The sequence below is a fragment of the Magnusiomyces paraingens genome, assembly GCF_902498895.1.
Source record: "Magnusiomyces paraingens strain CBS 517.90 genome assembly, contig: contig1, whole genome shotgun sequence".
Classification (NCBI taxonomy): Eukaryota; Fungi; Ascomycota; class Dipodascomycetes; order Dipodascales; family Dipodascaceae; genus Magnusiomyces; species Magnusiomyces paraingens.
In genome coordinates, this window is record NW_022474067.1 from 1,022,334 (window position 1) to 1,045,074 (window position 22,741).

General features: G+C 38.7%; 10 protein-coding genes across 10 annotated transcripts; 4 read left to right on the forward strand and 6 right to left on the reverse strand.

Annotated features, from left to right (window-relative positions):
• Positions 1-660: 660 nt before the first annotated feature.
• Positions 661-2,061, forward strand: SAPINGB_P000337 (uncharacterized protein; the record flags this gene model as incomplete). Its single annotated transcript, XM_031995061.1, has 1 exon — positions 661-2,061. The coding sequence occupies one exon, from the start codon at positions 661-663 to the stop codon at positions 2,059-2,061; it is 1,401 nt and encodes a 466-aa protein (XP_031850952.1).
• A 112-nt stretch (positions 2,062-2,173) lies between these two features.
• SAPINGB_P000338 (uncharacterized protein) lies at positions 2,174-3,497 on the reverse strand (the record flags this gene model as incomplete). The annotated part of the gene is made up of 2 exons (XM_031995062.1): positions 2,174-3,078; positions 3,182-3,497. The coding sequence occupies 2 exons, from the start codon at positions 3,495-3,497 to the stop codon at positions 2,174-2,176; spliced, it is 1,221 nt and encodes a 406-aa protein (XP_031850953.1).
• A 210-nt stretch (positions 3,498-3,707) lies between these two features.
• Positions 3,708-4,490, reverse strand: SAPINGB_P000339 (uncharacterized protein; the record flags this gene model as incomplete). The annotated part of the gene is made up of 1 exon (XM_031995063.1): positions 3,708-4,490. One exon carries the CDS (start codon positions 4,488-4,490, stop codon positions 3,708-3,710), a length of 783 nt encoding a protein of 260 aa, XP_031850954.1.
• A 432-nt stretch (positions 4,491-4,922) lies between these two features.
• Positions 4,923-6,332, forward strand: SAPINGB_P000340 (uncharacterized protein; the record flags this gene model as incomplete). Its single annotated transcript, XM_031995064.1, has 2 exons — positions 4,923-5,033; positions 5,103-6,332. 2 exons carry the CDS (start codon positions 4,923-4,925, stop codon positions 6,330-6,332), a joined length of 1,341 nt encoding a protein of 446 aa, XP_031850955.1.
• A 2,312-nt stretch (positions 6,333-8,644) lies between these two features.
• Positions 8,645-11,223, forward strand: SAPINGB_P000341 (uncharacterized protein; the record flags this gene model as incomplete). The annotated part of the gene is made up of 3 exons (XM_031995065.1): positions 8,645-8,909; positions 9,102-9,818; positions 9,923-11,223. 3 exons carry the CDS (start codon positions 8,645-8,647, stop codon positions 11,221-11,223), a joined length of 2,283 nt encoding a protein of 760 aa, XP_031850956.1.
• A 1,396-nt stretch (positions 11,224-12,619) lies between these two features.
• On the forward strand, positions 12,620-13,576 carry SAPINGB_P000342 (uncharacterized protein; the record flags this gene model as incomplete). The annotated part of the gene is made up of 1 exon (XM_031995066.1): positions 12,620-13,576. The coding sequence occupies one exon, from the start codon at positions 12,620-12,622 to the stop codon at positions 13,574-13,576; it is 957 nt and encodes a 318-aa protein (XP_031850957.1).
• Positions 13,577-13,854: 278 nt separating this feature from the next.
• SAPINGB_P000343 (uncharacterized protein) lies at positions 13,855-15,243 on the reverse strand (the record flags this gene model as incomplete). The annotated part of the gene is made up of 1 exon (XM_031995067.1): positions 13,855-15,243. One exon carries the CDS (start codon positions 15,241-15,243, stop codon positions 13,855-13,857), a length of 1,389 nt encoding a protein of 462 aa, XP_031850958.1.
• Positions 15,244-15,749: 506 nt separating this feature from the next.
• On the reverse strand, positions 15,750-17,603 carry SAPINGB_P000344 (uncharacterized protein; the record flags this gene model as incomplete). Its single annotated transcript, XM_031995068.1, has 2 exons — positions 15,750-17,428; positions 17,507-17,603. 2 exons carry the CDS (start codon positions 17,601-17,603, stop codon positions 15,750-15,752), a joined length of 1,776 nt encoding a protein of 591 aa, XP_031850959.1.
• Positions 17,604-19,104: 1,501 nt separating this feature from the next.
• SAPINGB_P000345 (uncharacterized protein) lies at positions 19,105-19,585 on the reverse strand (the record flags this gene model as incomplete). Its single annotated transcript, XM_031995069.1, has 2 exons — positions 19,105-19,279; positions 19,449-19,585. The coding sequence occupies 2 exons, from the start codon at positions 19,583-19,585 to the stop codon at positions 19,105-19,107; spliced, it is 312 nt and encodes a 103-aa protein (XP_031850960.1).
• Positions 19,586-21,553: 1,968 nt separating this feature from the next.
• Positions 21,554-22,538, reverse strand: SAPINGB_P000346 (uncharacterized protein; the record flags this gene model as incomplete). Its single annotated transcript, XM_031995070.1, has 3 exons — positions 21,554-21,748; positions 22,152-22,327; positions 22,466-22,538. The coding sequence occupies 3 exons, from the start codon at positions 22,536-22,538 to the stop codon at positions 21,554-21,556; spliced, it is 444 nt and encodes a 147-aa protein (XP_031850961.1).
• Between the last annotated feature and the right edge of the window lie 203 nt (positions 22,539-22,741).

Sequence of the window (22,741 nt, forward strand, 5' to 3'; positions counted from 1 at the left end):
TTCTTTTTAAAGAAAAAAACTACCAGGTAACTTTATCTGTGGCAAGCCCGAGTCACGGGTCCCCATGCGGTCATTGACGTGGGTTTCCGTTCACACTAAAAAGGCCCTCACCAAAACCCTCAATTGCCATCGTCCGGACTTTTGTGGATCATTTTTTTTTTATTTTTATTTTTATATATATATAAATATATAAATAAATCCTTCAATTTTCTATTAAATCAATTTTTTTTTTTTTTTTTTTTTTTTTTTTTTTTTTTTTCATTCCTTCCATAATAATAATAATAATAAGTTTACCTTTTCTTTTCATAATCGCTTAAAATCTAATCTCGTCCGTCGTATTCAATTTTTTTTTTTTTTTTTTTCTTTTCTGTTGTGTTTTTGTTGGAAAATCTCCTCCTCCCAAAATCCAGCCAGCCTTGCGAAAAACTTTTTTTTTTTTTTTTTTTTTAAAAAAAACCTCCGTTGTCTGCCTGTCTGTCTGTCTGTCTGTCTGTCCAACCAAATCCCATCACACAGAAACCCACTCAGCCAGCTAATACTGATTTTCACAACAAAAAAAAAGGCTGTCTGTTTCCTTTTTTTTTTTTTTTTCTTCTTTTCAAATCGAATAGGTTTCTCATTTATTAAACCCTATAGACTTTCTAATATCTCTCTCTAACAATGGCTCCTCCATCGTTGGAAGATACCCCAGAACCAACCGGAACCCTCAATTCCTTACACCCGGTATCACAAGCTTCTTCAAACACATCGGAGCTACCACCACAATCATCTCCCATAATACCCCAATCTTCTGCATTCTCACAATCTTCTAATACCCATTCTCACACACATAAACAACTGCTCAATCATGCCCACCGGCCAGGTGACATCACAGTGCTCCAGAAAATGCTTGCGGCATGCTCCGGATCCCTACTCACATCTCTCGTCGTTACCCCGTTCGACGTGGTCCGTGTAAGACTCCAACAACAAGGTGCATTCCCCATCGAGCTTCTGGCTGCAGGCACTCCAGCCACGGCCCCGATCCCTCCATCTTCCAAACCCACGCGTCTAGCGTCAGTATCTGCATCGCATCTTAAACCAAAGTTTCCTCCATTACAAGGCCAAACAGCTGCTACAGCTGCTACACCCCCCATCCCAGCAGGTCTTGGGGTTAGCACATGTTGTCGATCCGTCTTTTGGTTCCCTTCAACTGTTGACTACTGTATCGCTGCCACTGTTGCAGGTGGACCCTCTACCCAAATCTCTGCATGCGCAAAGGAAGAAGCTGCTAAACGAAGGTTCACAGGAACATGGGAAGGACTCAAGAAAATCTCCCATTACGAAGGAACAAGCGCACTTTGGAGAGGCCTCGGTCTTACCTTGCTCATGTCAGTTCCTTCCAATGTTGTTTATTTCATTGGCTATGAGGCCCTACGAGATAATCTGCCTGTTCAAAACGCAGTTATAACCCCTTTAGTGGCCGGCGCAATTGCACGAACCCTTGCAGCAACCACAGTCTCCCCATTAGAGCTTGTCAAAACGCGTCTACAATCTGTGACTTCTGCACCATCGCCACAGGCCGCGTTTCGCACGGTAATGCGCGGAATTAAGGATATGGTTGCGGAGCGCGGGCCGTTTGCGCTGTGGCGCGGCTTGGTATTAACTCTCTGGCGTGACGTTCCGTTTTCTGCCATCTACTGGACAGCCGTTGAGATTCTGCGTGCACAGCTTAGGCAAACAGAGTACTTGCGAACGCACCCAGAGCACCACTTTGTCGAGTCCTTTGTGGCCGGCTGCGTGGGCGGGTCCCTCGCAGCCATCCTAACCTCGCCCTTCGACGTGGGCAAAACCCGCCGTCAGGTCGGCCACCACTCGTCCACTTCGGCTCAGCTTGGCATGTTCCCCTTTCTCCGCGCCATTGTCAAAAATGAAGGTGTATCGGCTCTCTTTGTAGGTGCCGTTCCTAGAGTTTTGAAAATCGCGCCGGCGTGCGCAATCATGATTACCTCTTATGAAACTGGTAAGCGCGTCTTTTCCCAATACAATATAGATCATCCACCTATTTGCGATGATCCTCTTTAATCTTAAATCGTGTTATTTTTGCTTGTTGTATATATATGAATATAATTGTTTTGCTTTTTTTTTTTCTATTAGTAGTATAACGCTATTATAAAATCTCTTGTCTTGGTTTATATTAGCATCGAAAACCTGAATATGGTCCGGGATAGGATTGCAAAGACGGAACCACAACAGGCTTGATGGCCTCTTCGTCTTCTTCCTCATCCTCATCTTCATCTTTATGACAATCCCCAATGCCACGATAATGAGGCACATTAGCGTCATTATGGGCCAGCGCTTGTGTCGTCATGTTACGGCGGTACATGCCCATCACATCATCACCACCTCCATCACCACGAACACCTCCTCCTCCTCGCTCATTTTCGCCCTCATTTTCGTCAATTTGTAAGTGTGCGTGCATTTGTGGTGCTGGCGAAAGAGCCAGCGCTGATAATGTTATTGTAGGATCCTCATTACCAGCTACCCCCATCATTGCACTTCCATGGCCACCGCTATTATGTCCTCCTCCGCCTCCTCCTCGCATCAAACTTCGTAACCGGCGAGTGCCATTGCGCATACCAGCAGACATGTCGTCATTTGTAACTCCAGAAGAATCCTGAGTTTCTGCAGAGTACTGAGCTGAATACGCCGGGTATCCTTCCGGAAGTACGTCTCTTGGTTCTGCATCAAACCCAGCCAAAAAGCGAATACCAGTTTCAGCACACACCTTTTGGGTTTGGTGGCAATCTAGCATTTGTTGGAGCAAAAGTTGGTATGATTGCTTCATCATAAAAACAAGCCGGTTGCGATGGCGTAGATGGAGTTCATCAATTTCGGCACAAATGCTTTCATATGATGCTTGGTATGAGTCAATCTGGTATGGAGGGAAGTCACGGTAATTGGCCTTGTAGTATAACTTTTGAGTCGCCTTGAGTTCGGTTTCCATACGCGCATTGTGATCTTCCATGCGAATCAGGTCCACAAAGTTAGAGTGAATCGTGGTCAATCTTGATTGCAATTCATTATACACCACAAGGGGTCCTAAAAAGAAAAAAATAAAAATAAAAATAGATTTGTTAGAGCTTCGTTTCAATTGTTTTTTTTTTTATTTTTCATTTTTGTTCTTTAATGTTTCTCGTCAAACCAGAAAGTAAATTGTGCATGTTGCTGGTAAGTTCGCGCGACTCGGGCTCTGGCAACTCGGCGCCCCAATCGCGTAGAATATCATTGACGCGTTTTTGTTGAATAGCCATCTTTCCCGTCAGTTTTTCAAGTCTCCCAATTTCTGTAGCTACCTCCTTGGATGATGGTGCACGTTTACGTTTGCCAGAAAACATATAAAGAAGATCCAAAGGGTTTAGTGAAAGTGAAGGTTTTTTTAATGGGCCTGATGAACTTGTTGCAGAAGTAGTTTTTGATGGTTTAAGAACCACAATACCCTCATCAAAATCTTGATCCATGATTGCGATGAAAAAAAGAAAAAAAGAAAAAAAAAAAAAACTAAACCCTTAATGTGTATTTGAATTAGAATAGAATTAGAATTAGAATTGAATTGAAATAATCACTTTATATATGATAACTTTTTTTTTTTTAATTTATACTTTAACTGCTTTATTCACAACAACCATACTGTCATCATTCCTCTTTTATTGATTTTTTTTATTATATTTTTATTTTTTATTCTTTTCATCAGGAATCTGCAATCCTGTAGTATCAGCCACAAACTTGCGAGCGGTGTGAACTGAGCTCTCGAGCGCCGAGTTGGCGTCCTTGACAGCAGTATCAACCGACGCAGCAAAGTCCTTGACTGATTTTTCCGTGTCGATATGGGCCTGGGCAAGTGCTGGGGCACGCTGCTCAAACTTCCAAACAAGCTTGCCAGTGTTTGCATAAGCCTCAGGCAAGAAGTATGCAAATGCGGCGGTACCAAAGACCAGTGGTGCTGCGGCGCGCACAAGCACGTTACGGTTGCGGGCCACAACGGAGCCAGAAAGTGCAGCAACAAGAATATAAATAGCGCCAGGAAGAATGTCTTCGTCAGCAGACTTGAGGTCGGCAACAGTGGTCGACACAGTCTTTTCAGCAGAAAGGTACTTGTCAAAGTAAGCATTGAGCGAAGTCTCTGCAGATGCAACGTGCTCGGCGAGCCACGTGCGGCCGGCCGCCACGTACTTTTCGAGGGTGTCTGTGGAACGGATTGTCACACCATTGACCAGTTCAGTCTTGGTGAGCTCAGTCTTAGAGGGGGTGGCAGCAGCAGCAGCAGCAGGTGTGGGAGTAGTGACGGGCTCGGAGGTGCCAGGAACAGGAGCAATGGACTCGTCATCGTCATCGTCGTAAATGGACTTGCGGCTGGAAGCATGGGCAGTAGGGGCAGATGCTGTAGCCAGAGCCATAGCAGCAACAGTTCCTGCTGCTATGCTTGGGAGTCTATAGTAGAGTCTAGAGGACATTGTTGTGTATAGAAGTTGTCGTGGTATTGGTGGTAGAAAAAAAAAAAAAATTAAAAATTAAAAAAGGGCGCTTTGGTGGTGAAGAATTTGGGGGAGGTTTGGTTTGGTGGTTTGTGATTGGGGAATTGGATTTATCATGTGATTTGGGTTCACGAAGCGAAATCAAATTGGTTTTTAGCCGAGGACCTTTTGATTTTTTGGTTTCTTTGATTTATTTTTGATTTTTTGATTTTTTGATTTTTGGGTGATTAGAAGAGGAGAGAAACTAAAAAAAAAAAAAAAAAAAGTCTAACCCCTCCCCGCGTGGAGAAGCATTATTCAAGTTGTGCCACCAAAACTTATTAAGATTTTAAAAAAAAAATCTATCCCCTTCTCTTCTAAAAACCAAAGAAATAATTAAAGAAATAAACGTTAAGTTATAAAGAAAAAAAAATGTCAGGAATGTTTAACAGCGGAGACTCTTGTGGACCATCAAATCCACTGCAGGGTCTGGTGAAAGCTGGAAGTGTGGACCGATCACATCAGCAGGATCGGTTTGGACAGGTTAGTTTTGTGGAGAAATTTCTATGGTAGAAAAAGGACCAAGAGAACTAATCAAGTGATATATTATAGCAACAGCAACAGCAGCAGCAAGCAGCTTCAGGGTTTAGAACTGTAGCAAATGGACAGCAAGGTCATTTGCAACAGGATTTTGAAAGATTTGTTGGTGGATCAGGAGGATTCACTGAACAGCAGCAGCAGCAGCATGTAGCATCGTCATCATTTGTTACACCACCGCATATGGTGGGCCCGTCACTAAATCAGTTACAGAACCAGCATCAACAACAAGGAGGTCCCGATTGGGTGCGCGACTTTTCAGGCATGTCGTTGGAGCAGCAGCAGCAGCAGCGGCCTATGGGTCAGCCTATGGGTCAACATATGGGTCAGCAGACTGGGGGGTCAGTTGTTGGACAAAATGCAGGGCCAGGACACATGAGTAATTGGCATACAGAGTTTCTACAACATCAACATCAACATCAACATCAACATCAACATCAACATCAACATCAACATCAACATCAACATCAACAACAACAACAACAAAATTCACAGATTCTTAATCAGTATGGTGGGGTGTCAGGATATATGGGACCAGGTGTGATGAGAACAAGTGGGGTTTCTAGTGCAACAACAGCAGCAGGATTGGCGACTACGGGTTCCAAAGAAGCCGAACTTGCGATGTTTGAAGCCGCATTTAGCCATGTGGAAAAGCAGTTAGAACAAGATTCTGTGACGAAAATAGCAACAGAGACCGGTACCAGTATAAAGGGGGATGTAAATACGGTATCTGAGGCTGTGGCTATGGAGAGGATTATTCCGGATCAACAGAAAGAAGAGAAGGAGAATGTTCATGTAGATGAAAACACAGAGCTTTCTCAGATTGCAAGACATATTATGACGAATATGGATCAAAGTAATGAGAAACTGCAGGCTAGTAATTTTATGTTGTTGATGCAGCAGCTGGGGAGTCAGGCTGCAAGGTTGGAGGGTGAAGCGTTTGTTGATACTACTACCGGGGCAGATGTGCGTGAGCAATTTATAGATGCAGAGACCCAACGGGAGTATGTTGCAGAGGTTATTCGGGGTACGAATGAAGGTGGTATTAGGAGTGATTTTATGGGGCCAAGAGAAGGTATGAGTCAATCTGAGCCTCCAGCAGTGGAGCCATCAACACGAGCACCGTTAGGGGATCCATTAGCGGGTGTTTCGGATGGAGATTTTGCTGGGTTATCATCGTTTGAAGCTGCACAACGGAGTTTTGGGGGGGCATCAGTTGGAGCGTGGGAGGAGGAGAATTTTTGATGGACTAGAGGAAGAAGATTTATATGGAGTGTGTTATCAGAGATCATAAGGTTGTATATTTAATATACATATATATATATATAGTTGTAATTAAAGTGTAATAGGGATTATTTAATAATAATAATAATAATATTATTATTATTATTATTATGTGAGACAAAGGGCTTTTTACAGGAAGGGAGAGAATAACCGCTAGTAGTGTGATTATTAAGAATTGCAGATTGGCACTAAAATAAGCAGCGCAAAGCCAAGACTTTTTGTTTTTCTGTTTGTTTGGATGCTAAGCGCCTCAACTGGGCAATTGATTGGTTGGTTTGAAAGCCAGTTGGCTGATTTTGGTTGGGGAGAACGAAAAAGACAAATTTTATTTTTAAAATTAAAAAAAAAAAAAAAAAATTTTAAAAGCCGTGTGACGTCAGTAGTCACAGTAGAGGCATCGAAAACAGTAGAATTAGCAGTATCAGAATCAGAATCTGTATCAGCTGCAGCAAACAGGTGGTAAATAGAGTTATATTTATATTTATATATCTTTATATATATATATATATTGTATTTTAATTTAATATATTTCTTTTAAGCTTAGTCTTATTTTATTTTCATTGTAAGATACTTGAAACAAAAAAAAAAAAAACAATATTAAAAAATGGTGGCTGTGAAAAAAAGTAGGGTAAATACCAAGGTTAGAATTCATTTATTGTAATAAAATCTATATTATAATATAATTATATATATAAATTCCGATATTAGTGTTTAGTTAGTAAAAAAAAAAAAAAAAAAAAAAAGTAGATCATAAATGAATGAATGAATGACTGACTTGTCGATTTAATGATGATTTATTTTGATACTAAAAATTTATCTTAAGATTTTTTTTTTTTAAAAAAAAAAAAAATTAATAACAAAAATGAAAATGAAAATGAAAAGCCCATAAAAATCCAAGTTTCTTTTTTTTTTTTAGTTTTTATAGTTTTATAGTTTTCCCCTCTCCAAATAGAGTATGTACAATATATATATATATATATATAAAAGCTTAGTAATTAATTATTTGATGAACATATTTGATAAATAAAGTAATATAAGGCAGAATCTTGGCATTGAATTTTAATTTTATATATACACACACACATATACACAAGTTTCAATAGTGTACACTGTAGATTTTTATTTATTTATTTATTTATTTATTTTAAACCAGAAAGAAACCCACAAAAAAAGTGTTTATTTAAAAATTATTATTATTATTATTATTATTTTAAAAAGTCTTTTCAACGGCTTTTTTTTTTTTTTTTTTTAAAATGAGATTTATTTAAATATATTTTAAAGATTTGATTTTTAACAAGAATTTTTTATATTTTATATTTTTTTGATATTGGAAAGGAATGGACCTAAAGGGTCAAACAAATTAACAAATTAATAAATTAATAAATAAATAAATAAATAAATAAATAAGACCACATACAATCACTATCTACCACCAATACCATTAAACTTTTTAATTATTTTTCTCCTCCTCTAATGTTAATAGAAAAAATAAAAATAAAGATTATTATAATAATAATAATAAACTATTCTTTAAACAGCAACTACCAGCAGTAACACCACCACCACCACCACCGGCAGCACCGGAACACGTAACCGCGCTGACATAAGCTTTGCTTGGCTCCAGGCTAAGCTTTCACTATAATTGCACTCTTAAAACCTTAGTAAAAAAAAAAAAAAAAAAAAAATATCTGTGAATTTTATTTTTCTAATTCTAATAATAAGGATGATGCCGCTTAACAAAAATAAAAAAAAAATAAAAAAATTTATATACCACTGGAGGGAGGGGGGATGGCTCTTTCTCGTTCTCTCTCCCTTTCAAAAAAAAAAAAAAAAAATTAAGAAATTAAAAGAAGCTCAAATTCTAAAGAAATTTTTAATTCTAAAATATTTTTTAATTTTTTTTTTTTTTTTTTAAAATATTGCATGCGTAATATATATATATATATATATATATAGCCAACAACAACAACAACATTTTAACGTAAAAAAAAAAAATATTTAAAAAATATTTAAATCTCTCATTGTGATATAAAAAGGCTGCCACTTCTTCTTATTTTAAACTTTTTTTTTTCTTTCTTTCTTTTTTTTTTTTTTTTTTTTTTTTTTTTTTTTTTTTTTTTTTTTTTTTAAAAAAAAGTTTCTCCAAATTTTCATTCTTTTTTTTTTTCATATAATCTATCTATCTATTTCTAACTATATATATATCTATATATATATATATATATATAGATATATTTAATATATATATCAAATCTCTATATATATCCACAACCATGGAATCATACCACGGTCATATACGCACTCAAATTGATGCTATTCTCCTCTTTGAGGCTTCCAGAATGGGTTTCATTCCTCGTATCCGAAGAAGACTCTCAGAACGTGAACGTCTCCAAATATCCTCCGGGTCAATTTATATTTGGGATGAACATGAGGCTTCCATGAGAAGATGGACTGACGGCAAGTCCTGGTCCGCTTCAAGAGTCTCTGGATCTTTTTTAACTTATCGTGAAATGGAAGGTAGCCGCAAAACTACAGGAGGTATATCTCATGGAAGCAATAATAATAATAATAATAATAATAATAATAATAATAATAATAATAATAATAATAATAATAATAATAATAATAATAATAATAATAATACTTCAAATGAAAATCTTTCGGATGACTCAAGTAATAATAATAATAACTCTTCTTCCCAATCGGGCTCTCGGAAAAGAAAACATCCAGACCCGAACCACTCTAAACGATCCTCTCCCGGTGCTTCCCCAACACCTTCAGATGACGCTTCCGATGTCCCGGAAGAAGGCTACAGATATAAACAAGGCGGTCTTTTCAAGCAAAGTTTTTCAATTACAACATCAACCAAACTCAAATTCCATTTAATTGCCTACTACACAAAAGAAGATGTGGCTTCTGGGAAACTTATCCAACCATCTACTGACCCTCGCTTTAAAGAACTCCGAATTCCTAATGAAATGTATCCAGATAATTCATCTTCAGGTTCAACATTTGTCCCTGCAATTACAACTGTTCCTTTAAGCTACTCAGCTGCATACCAAGGATACCCTCATCTTCATCATCTTCATCATCTTCATCATCTTCATCATATTCCACCACCTCCTCACAGTCAACATCCCATGGCCCAGAGACATCCACATCCTATGTATCCTGAAGAGTATGCAGAATATGCAAAACGCCATGAGCAACATCAGCAGCAACAACATCTTCACCACCAGCAGCAACAACAACAGCAACAGCAACAACAACATCAACATCAACAACAGCAACAATCTCCTCACCAGTCAGGCCAACAACACCCATCTTACTATTCTCCTTATCCAGGTTACTATTATCCTCCTCCACCTGCCGGGTACCCTTCCTATCCATACCGGTACCCATATATGCCTCCGGACTCATATCCTTACCCTCCTGGGTCTTCTTCTAGTGCTTTACCTCTTCTTCTTCTTCTTCTTCTTCTTCTTCTTCTTCTTCTTCTTCTTCTTCTTCTTCTTCTTCTTCTTCTTCTTCTTCTTCTTCTTCTTCTCAAGGAGGTTCCAACTCATCATCATCAACATCATCCGATGGAACTTCTTCTCCTCCTCCTTCTCATAACCGTCTTCACCACCATCATCAATCCCATCATTATCCGTATCCTCCACTTTCTCACCATTCTTCTCCAAATTACCTTCACTCTTATCATTCTCACCACTACTCAATGTCTTCACCACCTAATTCAGCAGCAGCTGCAGCAGCAACAGCAGCAACAGCTTCTTCTTCTTCGTCACCTTCTTCTTCAACTGTACCTTCAGCGACTTCATATGCAGAGAGCCTGCGCGGGCGCAGTGGCAGCTCTGCAAGTCTTTCAAGTTTACGTTCTGATGATGAGTCACAGCCTTCCAATTCTACTATAACAACTCTGCCTCCATTAGCAACTTTGGCACGTGCCAGTGAGTCTCGTCAACGTAGCGTTTCACCTCCAGTGGGTCATGATGTTCATTCTCGGCGCAGTAGCAACAGTGTTACGAGTCAAGGCCGTCCATCTATTCTTAATTCCAGTAACAGCAGTAACGGCAACAGCAACAGCAACAGCAACAGCAACATCAATGGTAATATTAATATTGATAATAACAATAATGCTACCAATTCAAATGGCAATAATAACAGCACACAAAGCATATCATCAAACTCAAATAGCAATAACTCTCAAGACACGGCACCGCTGGCGGCGCTGAGCGCTGCTGCTGCTTCGTGTTTGGCCAAGCCTTCTTCTTCTTCTTCTCCTTCTTCTGTGAGCAATAGCGCCGAGAAGGATCGGGTTCTTAGGTCAATGTTGTCTGATGAAAAGGCCAAGGAACCATTAACCATTGGCGCCTCGGCAAACTCTACTACGTCAACCCCCTTCTCCTCCACCTCTTCCTCCACCACCTCTTCAAAATCTACAAAACCTTCAACAGATGCCTTGCCTACTCCTCCACCATCAACTCCAGGTTACTCTCCTAAACCTGCATTAGCATCTGCAATTTTATCCTCTGCTTCAAGACCATCTGCTATAAGCTCTGGTTCTTTGTCTCAGCAATCGTCAGTCACCTCGGCCCCTTCGTCCCAGGTGTTGACGTCGCCCCAATCCTCAAATACTTCTACTTTGGCAGCACCATCTTCTGCAGCTTCGTCATCTCCAAGTGCTTCTACGACTCATCCTACCACTTCTTCTTCTTCTTCAACAACAACAACAACAACAACATCAACATCAACAGTTGCAGGACTTTCACCTCAAGGTAAAAATAATAAGGCCAAGTGTTTACCTGAAGACAGACGAGCTTTGGGAATGTTGGATCGGGTATTTATTTAAAAGTAGAAAATAAAAATAATAAAAAAAAAACAAGAAAGTTTAAAGTCGAGGGATGATGATAGAATAGTTTTTTTTTTTTTTTTTTTGTTTTTTTTTTTTTAGTATATACAGTATTTATATTATAGTTTTATGTAATAAAGATAGGTTTCCTTCCCCTCTCAGAGGTTGAAAAAAAAAAAATAAATCTAAATCTAGCAATCTAACAAATAAGCATGGATTTAAAATTAAAATGTAAAATTAACGATTGATTACAGATACATGAACGATAATAACTGATAAATTTACGATAAAATTTGATAAAAATATTTTTGTACACACATGTTAAAATCATAGTATATTAGGTGTTTAATCTATCATAATTATTAATGTACAATAATAAAAAAATAAGAATAAGAATAAAAATAAGAATAAGAAAAAAAAAAGAATAAAAAAAAATTACATTCATCAAAGGTTTTTTTTTTTTTGGAATTTTTTGGTATTTTGAAAATATTCGGGCCGTCTGAGCGGAATGGTGGTGAAGAGAATTTTTTTATTTTATTTTATTTTTAAATTTTAAATTTTAAATTTTAATTTCAGAAATTTAAACCAATCGATTGAGCCACAAAAAAAAAAGAAATAATTTTAATATATTATATATAAAATATTATTAAAAGAGATATATATATATATAGTGTACGCCGCACTTACTCTGGTATCAATAAAAATATAAAACAAAAACATTTCTTTTTATTTTTTATTTTATTTTATTTTTTATTTTTTTTTTAAGAGGAGGAGAAGAAAAAAAAAAAAAAAAAGAGAAGAAAAAGAGTTATTTTAAGGTTTTAAAAATTTTCTTGGCTTTAGTTTGAATTTTTTATTTTTTTATTTTAATATTTTTTAATATTTTTTATTTTAATATTTTAATATTTTTTTGGTATTTGTGGCACCACATGTCACGTGAAATTTATAATCTATAATATTATTCATTATTTAATAATAATTAATAATAAAACTATTACTAATCTTTATTCTTTGTTTAACTTATTGAAAAAATAAAAAAAATAAAAAAATAAAAATAAAATAACAATAACCTTAACTTTAGTAACATTACTAATTACCAATCAATAACTTAACTATATCTGACGACATCATAACATCATAACGACATAACGACATTGACCATCATGACTTGACTTTAAAACTCTTTAATATAAAGTCCCATCCATCCCCTCCCTGCCCCTAATCTATTCATTAATCTTCTAATAACTTTTAAAAATCAAATCCATATTTTCTAATATACATCATCTTTTTTTTTTTTTTTTCTTTTTCTTTTTCTTTTTCTTTTTCTTTTTCTTTTTCTTTTTCTTTTCCTTTTCCTTTTCCTTTTCCTTTTCCTTTATTTCTAAATTCATTCTTAATGCCATCACTCGCTGAAATCATCTCTCTCAATTCCCGCTACGCTGCTTCTTCCCCTGCAGCCAAATCTCCCGTCGCAGTTTTTGTAGGCGCAACTTCTGGGCTAGGAGAGCACACAGCGTATGCTCTTGCAAGATACTCTTATGAGCCCACAATTTATATTGTAGGCCGTAATGCCGAATCTGGTGCAAGAGTCCTTGCCCATCTCAAGGAACTTAACCCACGTACACACGCAGAGTTCTTACAACACGATGTCACACTTATCTCCGAGGCTGATAAACTTGCTACAGAGATTTCAGCCCGTGAAAAAAAAATTAACCTGCTCTTCTTATCTCCAGGATTCCTCACAATCAATGGCCGAACTGAATCTAAAGAAGGCATCGATACCAAACTTGCAGTCAATTATTATGGTCGCTGGAGAATCATTGACAAATTGCTCCCGTTAGTAGAGGCCGCTGTTACACCTAACGACCCGGCAGCTTCTAATGCCCGTGTTTTAACTCTTTTGGCTCCAGGGAATGAGGGCCCCGTCGATGAGTCTGATCTTGATCTTAAGAAACATTTCTCATTGCGTGCAGCTAACCGTCACATCACTGAATTCAATTCTTTGGCCGTCGTGCGTTATGCTAGTACACATCCTTCTGTTGGATTTATTCATGCGGGTCCTGGTGTTGTCAACACTGGTATTACCCGCGAGTTCCCCTGGTACATTCGTTGGACTGTTGCTCCGTTAATGAAGTGTTTTGCAGATTCTCCAGAAAATGCAGCCGAGAAGTTCTTTTATGTGGCCGCTACAGATCAACAATATCGAACAGGATCTCACATCATTGACGGAGCTCACAAGTCACTCAAGGAAAGAGCAGAACAAAAGGGGTACCTGGACAAGGCTCTTCAAGATAAGGTCTTTGAGCATACTCAGCAAATGTTCCGCAATGCTTTAGCAACACAACAATCTTAATTCATCATATATATAATAAAGTATATAATAATATAAAGCATTAAAAAAATCATTTAAAAACAATAAAAAAAAACTATTTTAAAGGAAAAAAAAAAAAAAAAAAAATTAGAGAAGAAACTAAAATACTTGTTTTTTTTTTTAAATTTTTTTAAATTTTTTTGGCATTTTAACCCAGGTTTTTTTTTTTGTTGATTTTCTTTTTTTTTTTGTTCAAATTTTCAATTCATTCTTCATTCTTCATTCTCTTATTTTTTTTTTTTTTTTCCCCCATTACTTTTTTAAGCTTCCTCCTTGAGCCCATCTTCACCAGTGCGACGCTTCTTCTCATACTCAAGCTGATTAAACAAGAGCGCCAGCGCCTTTTGGTTTGCCTCGCGGGTTCCAATGATTGTGAAACGTCGCTCCCCAGTATTGTCATGGGGCTCCTTGGCAATCGAGATGCGTGCACCACTCGAACGTCGAATGTCTGCAATACGCGACCCCCCGCGTCCAATAATGCATCCAACCATATCGGCAGAAATGGACATTTCATCAACAACAGTTTCTTCACCATCAGATCGGGTGTTGTTGCTGCTGCTGCTGCTGCTGTTGTTGCTATTGCTATTATTGTTGTTGTAGTTATTATTATTATTGTGGTTGTTATTAAACCCATTTTGACGGAAAGATCCTCCTCCATGGCGGTACCCGCCATTGTTGTTATTATTGTATCGGGACCCGTTGTTATTGTTGAACGAGTTGTTCCCACCAGCAGTGTACCCATTGTTGCCACCAACATTGGTGTTACCCGCGCCATTGTTGCCGCTGAGCCCGCGCGGCTGCGGGTTGTAGTAAATGGTACTTGTCGAGCGACTAGCGTCCTCAAGCAAGCAACGACCAATCTCCCAAACAGCCTCCTCGATGGCCTCAGGAGTACCCTGGACCTCGACTGTACGCTCTGTCGAGTTGGGCAAAAGCTCCTTGGATGCAACCATACGAACCTTGGTGTTTTCTTGGATCGACTTGATCTTGGCACCCTGGAGCCCAATGATTGTACCCATTTGGTGGTGCGAAATCAGCAGCTTGATTGTGCTCACTCCGGGTTGCGGAGGCGTGTGGAAATTGGTGGTCTGAGCATTGCTGGCTGAGGTTGCCAACAAGGTTGCAGCAGCCATCGAGTAGGCCTTAGCCACGCCATCAAGAGTGCCAGTCACTGTAAGCACGCGGTCAGGAACGCCGCTCACAGACTTGGAGACACCAGCCTTGACGCCAGTCTGCTCACGCAAGTCGGCAACGTTCTTACCGTCCTTGCCAATGATGATACCGGCTTGCTTGGATGTCACAAGGGATCGGATCGTGAGTTCCATCTGACCAATTTCCTCATCAGAGAGTCCAGCAACGGCATTCTCATTGTGCTCACCGGCAACAGAGGTGTTTCCACCGGTAGAGGAAGAAGAGGAACCAGTAGAGGTGGCGGCAGCAGAAGCAGAGCCTGCATTAGCGCCTGAAGAACCCTCAGCCTCAGAGTCAGCAGCGCTTTCACCAGCGTGCTCAGAAAAGTTGGATTCAAACAAAGAGTCAGAGGGACCAGTGGCGGTGGATGATCCAGTGGCAGAACCAGAGGTAGGAACGGTTGAGGCCGAGGAGGTGTTAGTGGTGGCGGAAGCCGACTGCTTTTCAGTTTCAGACATGTTAGATGGTGAGAAAGAAAGAAAAGAAATAGAAATAGAAAGTGAAAATGAAAATGAAAAGAGCGGGTGAAAGTGTGAGAGTAGGATGAAAAAAGGAGCTTGTCAAGAAAAGACGATGAATCTGAGGGAGAGGGCGATTTCGAGTGAAGGGTTTGATGGTTGGGTTCTGAATCTTGGTATGCCTTTGTTTTTTTTTTAAAGTATTGGTGGTGGTAGTGTGTTTGCTTGATGTGGAGAGAAAGAAAGAAAGAAAGAAAAAAAAAAAAAAAAAAAAAAGAGGGCAAAATTTGGTGGTAGTGGTGGGTGTTTGCGGGCGATTCAAAACTTTTTTTTTGAAGGTTTTGAAAAATAACAAAAAAAAAAAAATAAAAAAAACCAACCAACCCAAAACGCGTTTGTTACAAATAAATGTAACAAATAAAATAATATATAAATATTAAAACATAAAACTTACACTTTAAATATTAAAATATAAAATATAAAACATAAAACATAAAACTAAACACTTAAAATTCTAAAACCTTTTTTAACGTGTAGGTCAGGAGAATCGTCATTGTGAAAATGAGTGAAGCGTACTGAGCAATCAAACACGCAGCCAAACAGTCCATTTCCTCGTGGTCGTCAGAATCTGGCGACGTGTAGATTGCAGTCAAGTATACCTGCGATGTTGCGCTCGGAACCCCAGATGAAATAATCATTACAAATATAGCAATTGTATTGTCCGCATCAATCCATCCAAGCGACTTCATCTTCTCCGTCCAAGCAACTGCAATAATTGGCAAAATCACTAACTTACCCAACGTCAATGCAACTACCGTCTGCCAAAACCCCTTTGGCATGCTCTTCAAGCTTAACCGTGCAATCGTCGCTCCCAATGTTGCAAGCCCAAGCGGCACTTCACATGCTCCTACAAAAGACGTAATATCCATTACAAAACTTAACGCTGGCCGGCCATCTGGTGCATCTGGAATCCCATAGTTGCCTTTGTTCGGGTCTGCATAAAATAACCGTCGCACCCACGGAATCATTGTAAAAGTCATGGCCAAAATCAATGCAATGCTCGGAGGCCGCAAAAAATTATTGAAAAACCCCCATAAAAACCCAAGCCTCCATCGATACAATGTTCTCTTCACAACATTCCCCTTCTTCTTCTTTTTCGCTGTAGTCGCAGCCGCCTTATCTCCAGCCTCGGACACATGCCCAGTCTCTTGTCTGGATAAAACTTTTTGCAACCGTTGCGTCTGACTGTATGCATTAATAACACTCTCCATTCCCTCTGGAGCTGGAAGTGGCTCAGCTTTCTCATCTTCATCTTCATCGTCATCATCAAAAAGTCCCTCCGAAGGTAGGGATCCGGCCCCTGGAATAAATGGGCCTCGCTGCGATGACGCCGTAGTATATCGCCGTAATGTGGTCGATAAGGACCCTGTAGTATGGAAGCGGCTTACTGGCTGATCATCGCTCAGCGCTTCTTCTATCGATAATGTTTCTGTAGGCACCCGACTGATTCGTGGATCGTCCATAGATCCTGTGCTTCGGAAGTGCCTTAGTTCTAGCGAGTCTTGACTCCGCTCAATCTCCGTATTGTGGTTGGTATCAATCACAACCTTTTTTACTGGCTCCTTAGGCGCAACAGGCATGGGTATTGCTTGGGCCCCCTCAAGGGGATTTTTCTTTTCTCTAAATTTCTTATATCGCGCCACTGCAACCTCAATCAAGTGTTTGATCCCAGGCTCATTTTTCTGGTTCTTGTCGTAAATGTTGAGCTCAATATCCCGCTGTCGTGATGTAAAGTCGTGTTGAATCAGCCGATACCCGCCAAGATTAAAAAACGAAAAAATAAATACTGTTAAAAAGATGATGGAGTATGCTGTTCCTCGAGTTCCATCTGTGCTGCTGAACAGCGAACCACCAGCCAACGTCGTCACATATGCAATCGGCAAGTCTCCAATGTTGGTCATAGTCCCAGCTACAATCAACCCGCCGGTCCAGTACTTGGGGTTAGGTGTTAGCATCTTAGCCGCAACCCCAAAAAAGAGTCCCAGCACTTGATACAGAACCATTGTTAAACAAAAAACACCAATCAACTTGATATCTGATCCGCTCAAGGACTCTATAATTTTGTTGAAAATAAGCGCTGGCATCAGGTAATTGACAATTACCACCGAAAGACTTTGTACAACCTCTACCGTTAAGACATCTGCCCGGTGTTAGTCAAAATGGGGAAATATGCATTCTCGTGAAACATGCGCGGTTTACTTACTAGTTTTTGCCAGCCAAAAGCCCATAAAACAGTTGAGAAAAATCTTCACCAGCGGCTTGATGGCAATATAAATTGCACCACCAATAGATAGTGCCATGATGTAGTTTTTTATGCTGTTTTTTTTTTTCTATAAAAAATTGTTTGAAGAAAAGAAAGAAAATTTTGTTCTCTTTTTATTTTATTTTTGGGTCATACACAAAAATAGGGAAAAAAAAAAAATCCTTGGCCACGCAAAAAGTGACCCCCGCGGGATTACTGTTACACGCAACTTCTAATAATCTTTGGTTTGCCCATGAAATAACGACCATTTCCAAGTTCTTTTATACCTCAAGTGTCATATATATATTTATATATATACACGCCGTATGTCTTCCGGGAACCACCATGTGCACCGGTTCCGCCGAGGTTAAAAGAGCGCCCGGAAAAAGAAGCGGCTTTAGTGGCCGTCGATAAGCGACTGGATACCGCGGTAAAACCAAAATTCTAACGGTCCATGTATGGTGGTTTACGTCCTCGATTTTTTTTTTTTTCTTTCTGTTCTTGTACAAGTATCTTCTAAGAGTAATTAAAAGAGAAAACTTTACAAGATATTCCGTTAACGACAACTCTTAGATATCTAATTGTGATAATCTTGGTAATCTTATCGACTTATCGACTTATCGACTTTACAAGTTTTAATAAGAAAACACACTAATCTTTATCAGGCATATGAAATCACTAATTGTGATGTATTCTTTGGAAAATTATCCTCAAAATTGACAAAGTCAGCGAAAGAAGGTAGATGATCTAATATTCATACCCGATTATGCATTGTTAAAAATTCACATGAAAACATATCTACAAAATACGCTCCTGTAAGATGAGAAGATCTTTAAACGTCCTATGAAAATCTGGGTTTTTCCCAGAGGGTTGGTTACCTGCGATAGTTTTTCCAAAGATACCCTTTATCCTAAACAAATGATTTATTTGCATAATATCATAAAACGGTTTTCCTAGCCAACATGTTTTTATGTGAGCTGATTTCCCCAGATTACGAAAAAATGTGACAAAGAAACCTGTTTTTTTCTCCAAGTTATTTCAGATATAAAAGAAATCAAATAAATTGAAACAATTAAAGGAATTGGATATTTTATGTATTGGTAAACATTTGGTGGGTGGGTATTTGGGAAAAATTATTCTTAATCACAACCAAAATATTTCGAATATGTGAACTCCTCTTACAATTAAGAATATCATAAAGTACCTTACATTCTTAATCAATTTTAAACAAATTTCATGTTTTTTCAGCAAGATTCCACTTAATTAGCAACCAACTTAAAAAAAATAGTGGGGAAAATCTATTCCTCCAAAGTTAAAAATGCGCCATACAGACCATTTCAAGTCACGACAAGCTTCACCTTAAAACCAACCACGTGAAAGAGCTAATCGAGATAGTTTTTCTGAAATCTGGAAACAAAATTAAACCTGTATGTTTTTATATTTTTAAGTGTTTAATACATAGCTCGATATATACCATTGTCGTCGTCATTCATGCGTGCAAAAAGAAAGAAAAAAAAAGAAAGGAAGGAAGAGAGAAATGCTGTACTGTTCTATCACGTTTATTTCTTGATCTGACTCTCAAGCTGCTTGACGTGGGCCTCTAACCGGCTGACAGACTGGTTGAGAGAAACGACCTCACCGACAACAGCATTATTGGCGGCACGGTATTCATCCAAAAGGTAAGTGTATGTAGCAGCGCCAGTCAAAACAGTGCCAACAAGGAATCCGACAAAACTAAATAAAACATGTATGTTAGTCGTTATTCATACATTTTTCAAAAAAAAATGAAAATGCAATTGGTGAGGATAATTAATAGGAGATTTACTAAGGGGCATCGAAGAAATTGATCGCGTAGCAAATTATGAAAATCACGCGTGAGTAGTAGTAGGACATTATTACTTACCCGCCACGGAAAGCGCCAACCTTCTTAGTCTTCTTAATATTGACAGAAACAGGGGCAGGAGCGGGAGCAGCAGCTGCAGTAGAATTGAAACGTCTACCAGCGACGGACATGACAGATCTAGCAGATTGGCGAAGCATTTTTATGGATATGTGGTGGCAGTGTTGGTAGCGATGATGGTGATGGTGATAGTGTGAAAACTGTGGTGGTTTTGCTAAAAAAAAAATAAAAAAAAAATAAAACCTGGAAAAATAGTGGTGAAAAACAAGGTAATAGGCCTACAAGGGTTAGGGGATATAGTAAGAAAAAATAAACAGTGATTGGCTGGAACAAGCTGTCTCGACAAAAAATAAAGATGTTGAAAAAACAAAAAATAGAATTAATAAAAAGATTAAAAAAAGATGGGAATTGATAATAAAGAAAAGAATATAGAAATCGATTAGGAATCGTTAATGAAGTTAATAAAAATTTAGATTAGTTGAATATTTAGCATATTTAAATTCTAAAAATAAAGGGCTCAACCGGGAATTGAACCCGGGACCTCTCGCAGATTGCTTAGAATAACCCTAAGCGAGAATTATACCACTAAACCATCGAGCCTTTGTAAAAATTACACTAAACAAAACCTGTTCTGAATATATAAGGACAATCTTCTTGATCGGCACTTATTCAAAATGGGGAAAGGGCTGGATGGTGTAAAGGGTAACACGTTCGCTCGATAGCGGAAGATACTGGGTTCGATTCCCAGAATACCCCCTTTTCCTGAGGATGTGTACGGGAGTATACACCTAGACTGAAAACCATAGGCTACCCTGGTTACAGGAATGCCGACTCTTCCGTACAGTCTAAATAGCCTGCAGGTGATTGCGGGCCGTATCTCTGACGGAAGAGATTAAGAAATACATGGGCGTCCGTGAAGATAAGTGGAAATGGGTTGGGAAGGTTTTGGGACCGACAGACTGGTTCTCCCTGTTCCTCGTAAGCTGGCATCAGGGCCCATCTTCCGGGCTACCGGAGACGCACAGAACAGAAACCACCAGTACTAAAAAGGTACAAATGAAAACCGGCAAGTCACATAGTCAGACAATAAAAGGATAGCGCAGATGCTGATGTTATATAGTTCTATAACCCTTGAATAAAAACAAACAAACAAACAAACAAAGGGCTGGATGGGGGAAAGGGCTGGATGGTGTAAAGGGTAACACGTTCGCTCGATAGCGGAAGATACTGGGTTCGATTCCCAGAATACCCCCTTTTCCTGAGGATGTGTACGGGAGTATACACCTAGACTGAAAACCATAGGCTACCCTGGTTACAGGAATGCCGACTCTTCCGTACAGTCTAAATAGCCTGCAGGTGATTGCGGGCCGTATCTCTGACGGAAGAGATTAAGAAATACATGGGCGTCCGTGAAGATAAGTGGAAATGGGTTGGGAAGGTTTTGGGACCGACAGACTGGTTCTCCCTGTTCCTCGTAAGCTGGCATCAGGGCCCATCTTCCGGGCTACCGGAGACGCACAGAACAGAAACCACCAGTACTAAAAAGGTACAAATGAAAACCGGCAAGTCACATAGTCAGACATGTTTGTTTGTTTGTTTGTTTTTATTCAAGGGTTATAGAATTATATAACATCAGCATCTGCGCTATCCTTCTTGTCCATACTATATATTTTTTCATTTTGATAATAAACTTTTAATTTTGGCTTCAACATTGCATCTCCAACAGCCCGAAAATAAGTCCTGATGCCAGCTTACGAGGAACAGGGGGTTAAAAATAACCAAACCTTCCCAACCTATCTCCACTTGTCTTCATCAACGCTGTAATTGTATTTCTTAATCCCTCCAAGCAGAGATAAAGCTTACAATCTCTTGTAAGCCAGTTAAACTGTTTAAGAGAGTCGACATGTCCATCTCTGGAGATATCCGTTTCAGTCCTTTTCTTTCCTCTTCAAGCAAAGGACACTCAACTAAAATGTGATGAACTGTTTCCAGCTCTCCACATTTGCAGTTGTAACTATCCTTTTCAATTCCAAACTTTTTTTTTAAACCATGCGCCAAAGTTGCCATGGCCTGTGCGAAACTGAGTAATATTACTCAAGATCCTTCGACTATCTTTCTTCATGATCACTCCCTGTAACCATTTTAGAAAGATTATCAGTACATTTCGACTCCACTGTGATATTATGATACCACAGATCCTTACTGCTATTCCAATACATTTCCTGCCATTCTTCCATTGCTTGTTTCTTCAAAATTCCAATCGTCTGATTCTGTTGTTGTTTCAGTGTAAGAGGTTCAACCCTCTTGCATTTTCGTTTTTCATCCTTTTAATCATGTAGTCTCTATCATCTTTCGCCAATATGTAAAGCGTGGTTAGCTTTGCAATTGGAGATTTCTCAATCAATGTTAACAAATGACCATTAATAGGATTAGTTTTGCTAATATTTAGGTGTAAACGAATAGCTTTTCGTGCCACCATAAATTTTAGCCTAATACTATATGGCATAATACCAGCTTCCTTTTGTAGTACCGCAATAGGAGTTGTGCGATAAGCACCAACAATTCTTCTTAAAGCCATGTTCTGCATTACTTCCAACTTGTGGATTTCTCCTTTCAAGATTTTATGATGCCAAATTTCTAAGCCATATTCAACAATTGGTCTCACGCAAGCAATATACAGTGATCTGACTGCAGACCCTCGCATACCTTTTGCACGCCTCCAAGATGCCAAATAGCACCAACAGCTTTTCTTGCTTTATTGATTTTATTCAAAATATGAGATTTAAAATCAAGCAGATTGTTCAAAGTAATTCCAAGCAATTTAACCTTCTTCTGGGGTTCACGAAGTTCTCCATTAGGTAAAGTAAGTTGCACTTTTTCATCTTTAGGTTTCACATTTTTTGTAAAATGAATAAAACCCAATTTATCACCCAAATCAATTTTGGTCATTCTTGATTTAGCCCAATTACAACATTTTTCTAATATGTTGCTTAAGCTTTTGGTATTTTCTTCAATTTTACCTTCAACGGTAATAGTCACATCATCAATAAAGCCAAAAGGAGTTCCACCCCATTCTTTAATGGCATGATACATTGGTGTGGAATATATCAAAAAAAGTAGTGGTGAAATAGGTGAGCCTTGCGGAATTCCAGTACTAATTTTTTGTACTGATCCTTTTCTTCGGTCCATGAGCATACTAGCTTCTCTTTCACTTACAAATTGGTACGTCCAGTTTATAAGTGCTTTGGGTAGTTTCATATCCTCCATTGTGTCTGCCAATATATTTCTGTTAACAT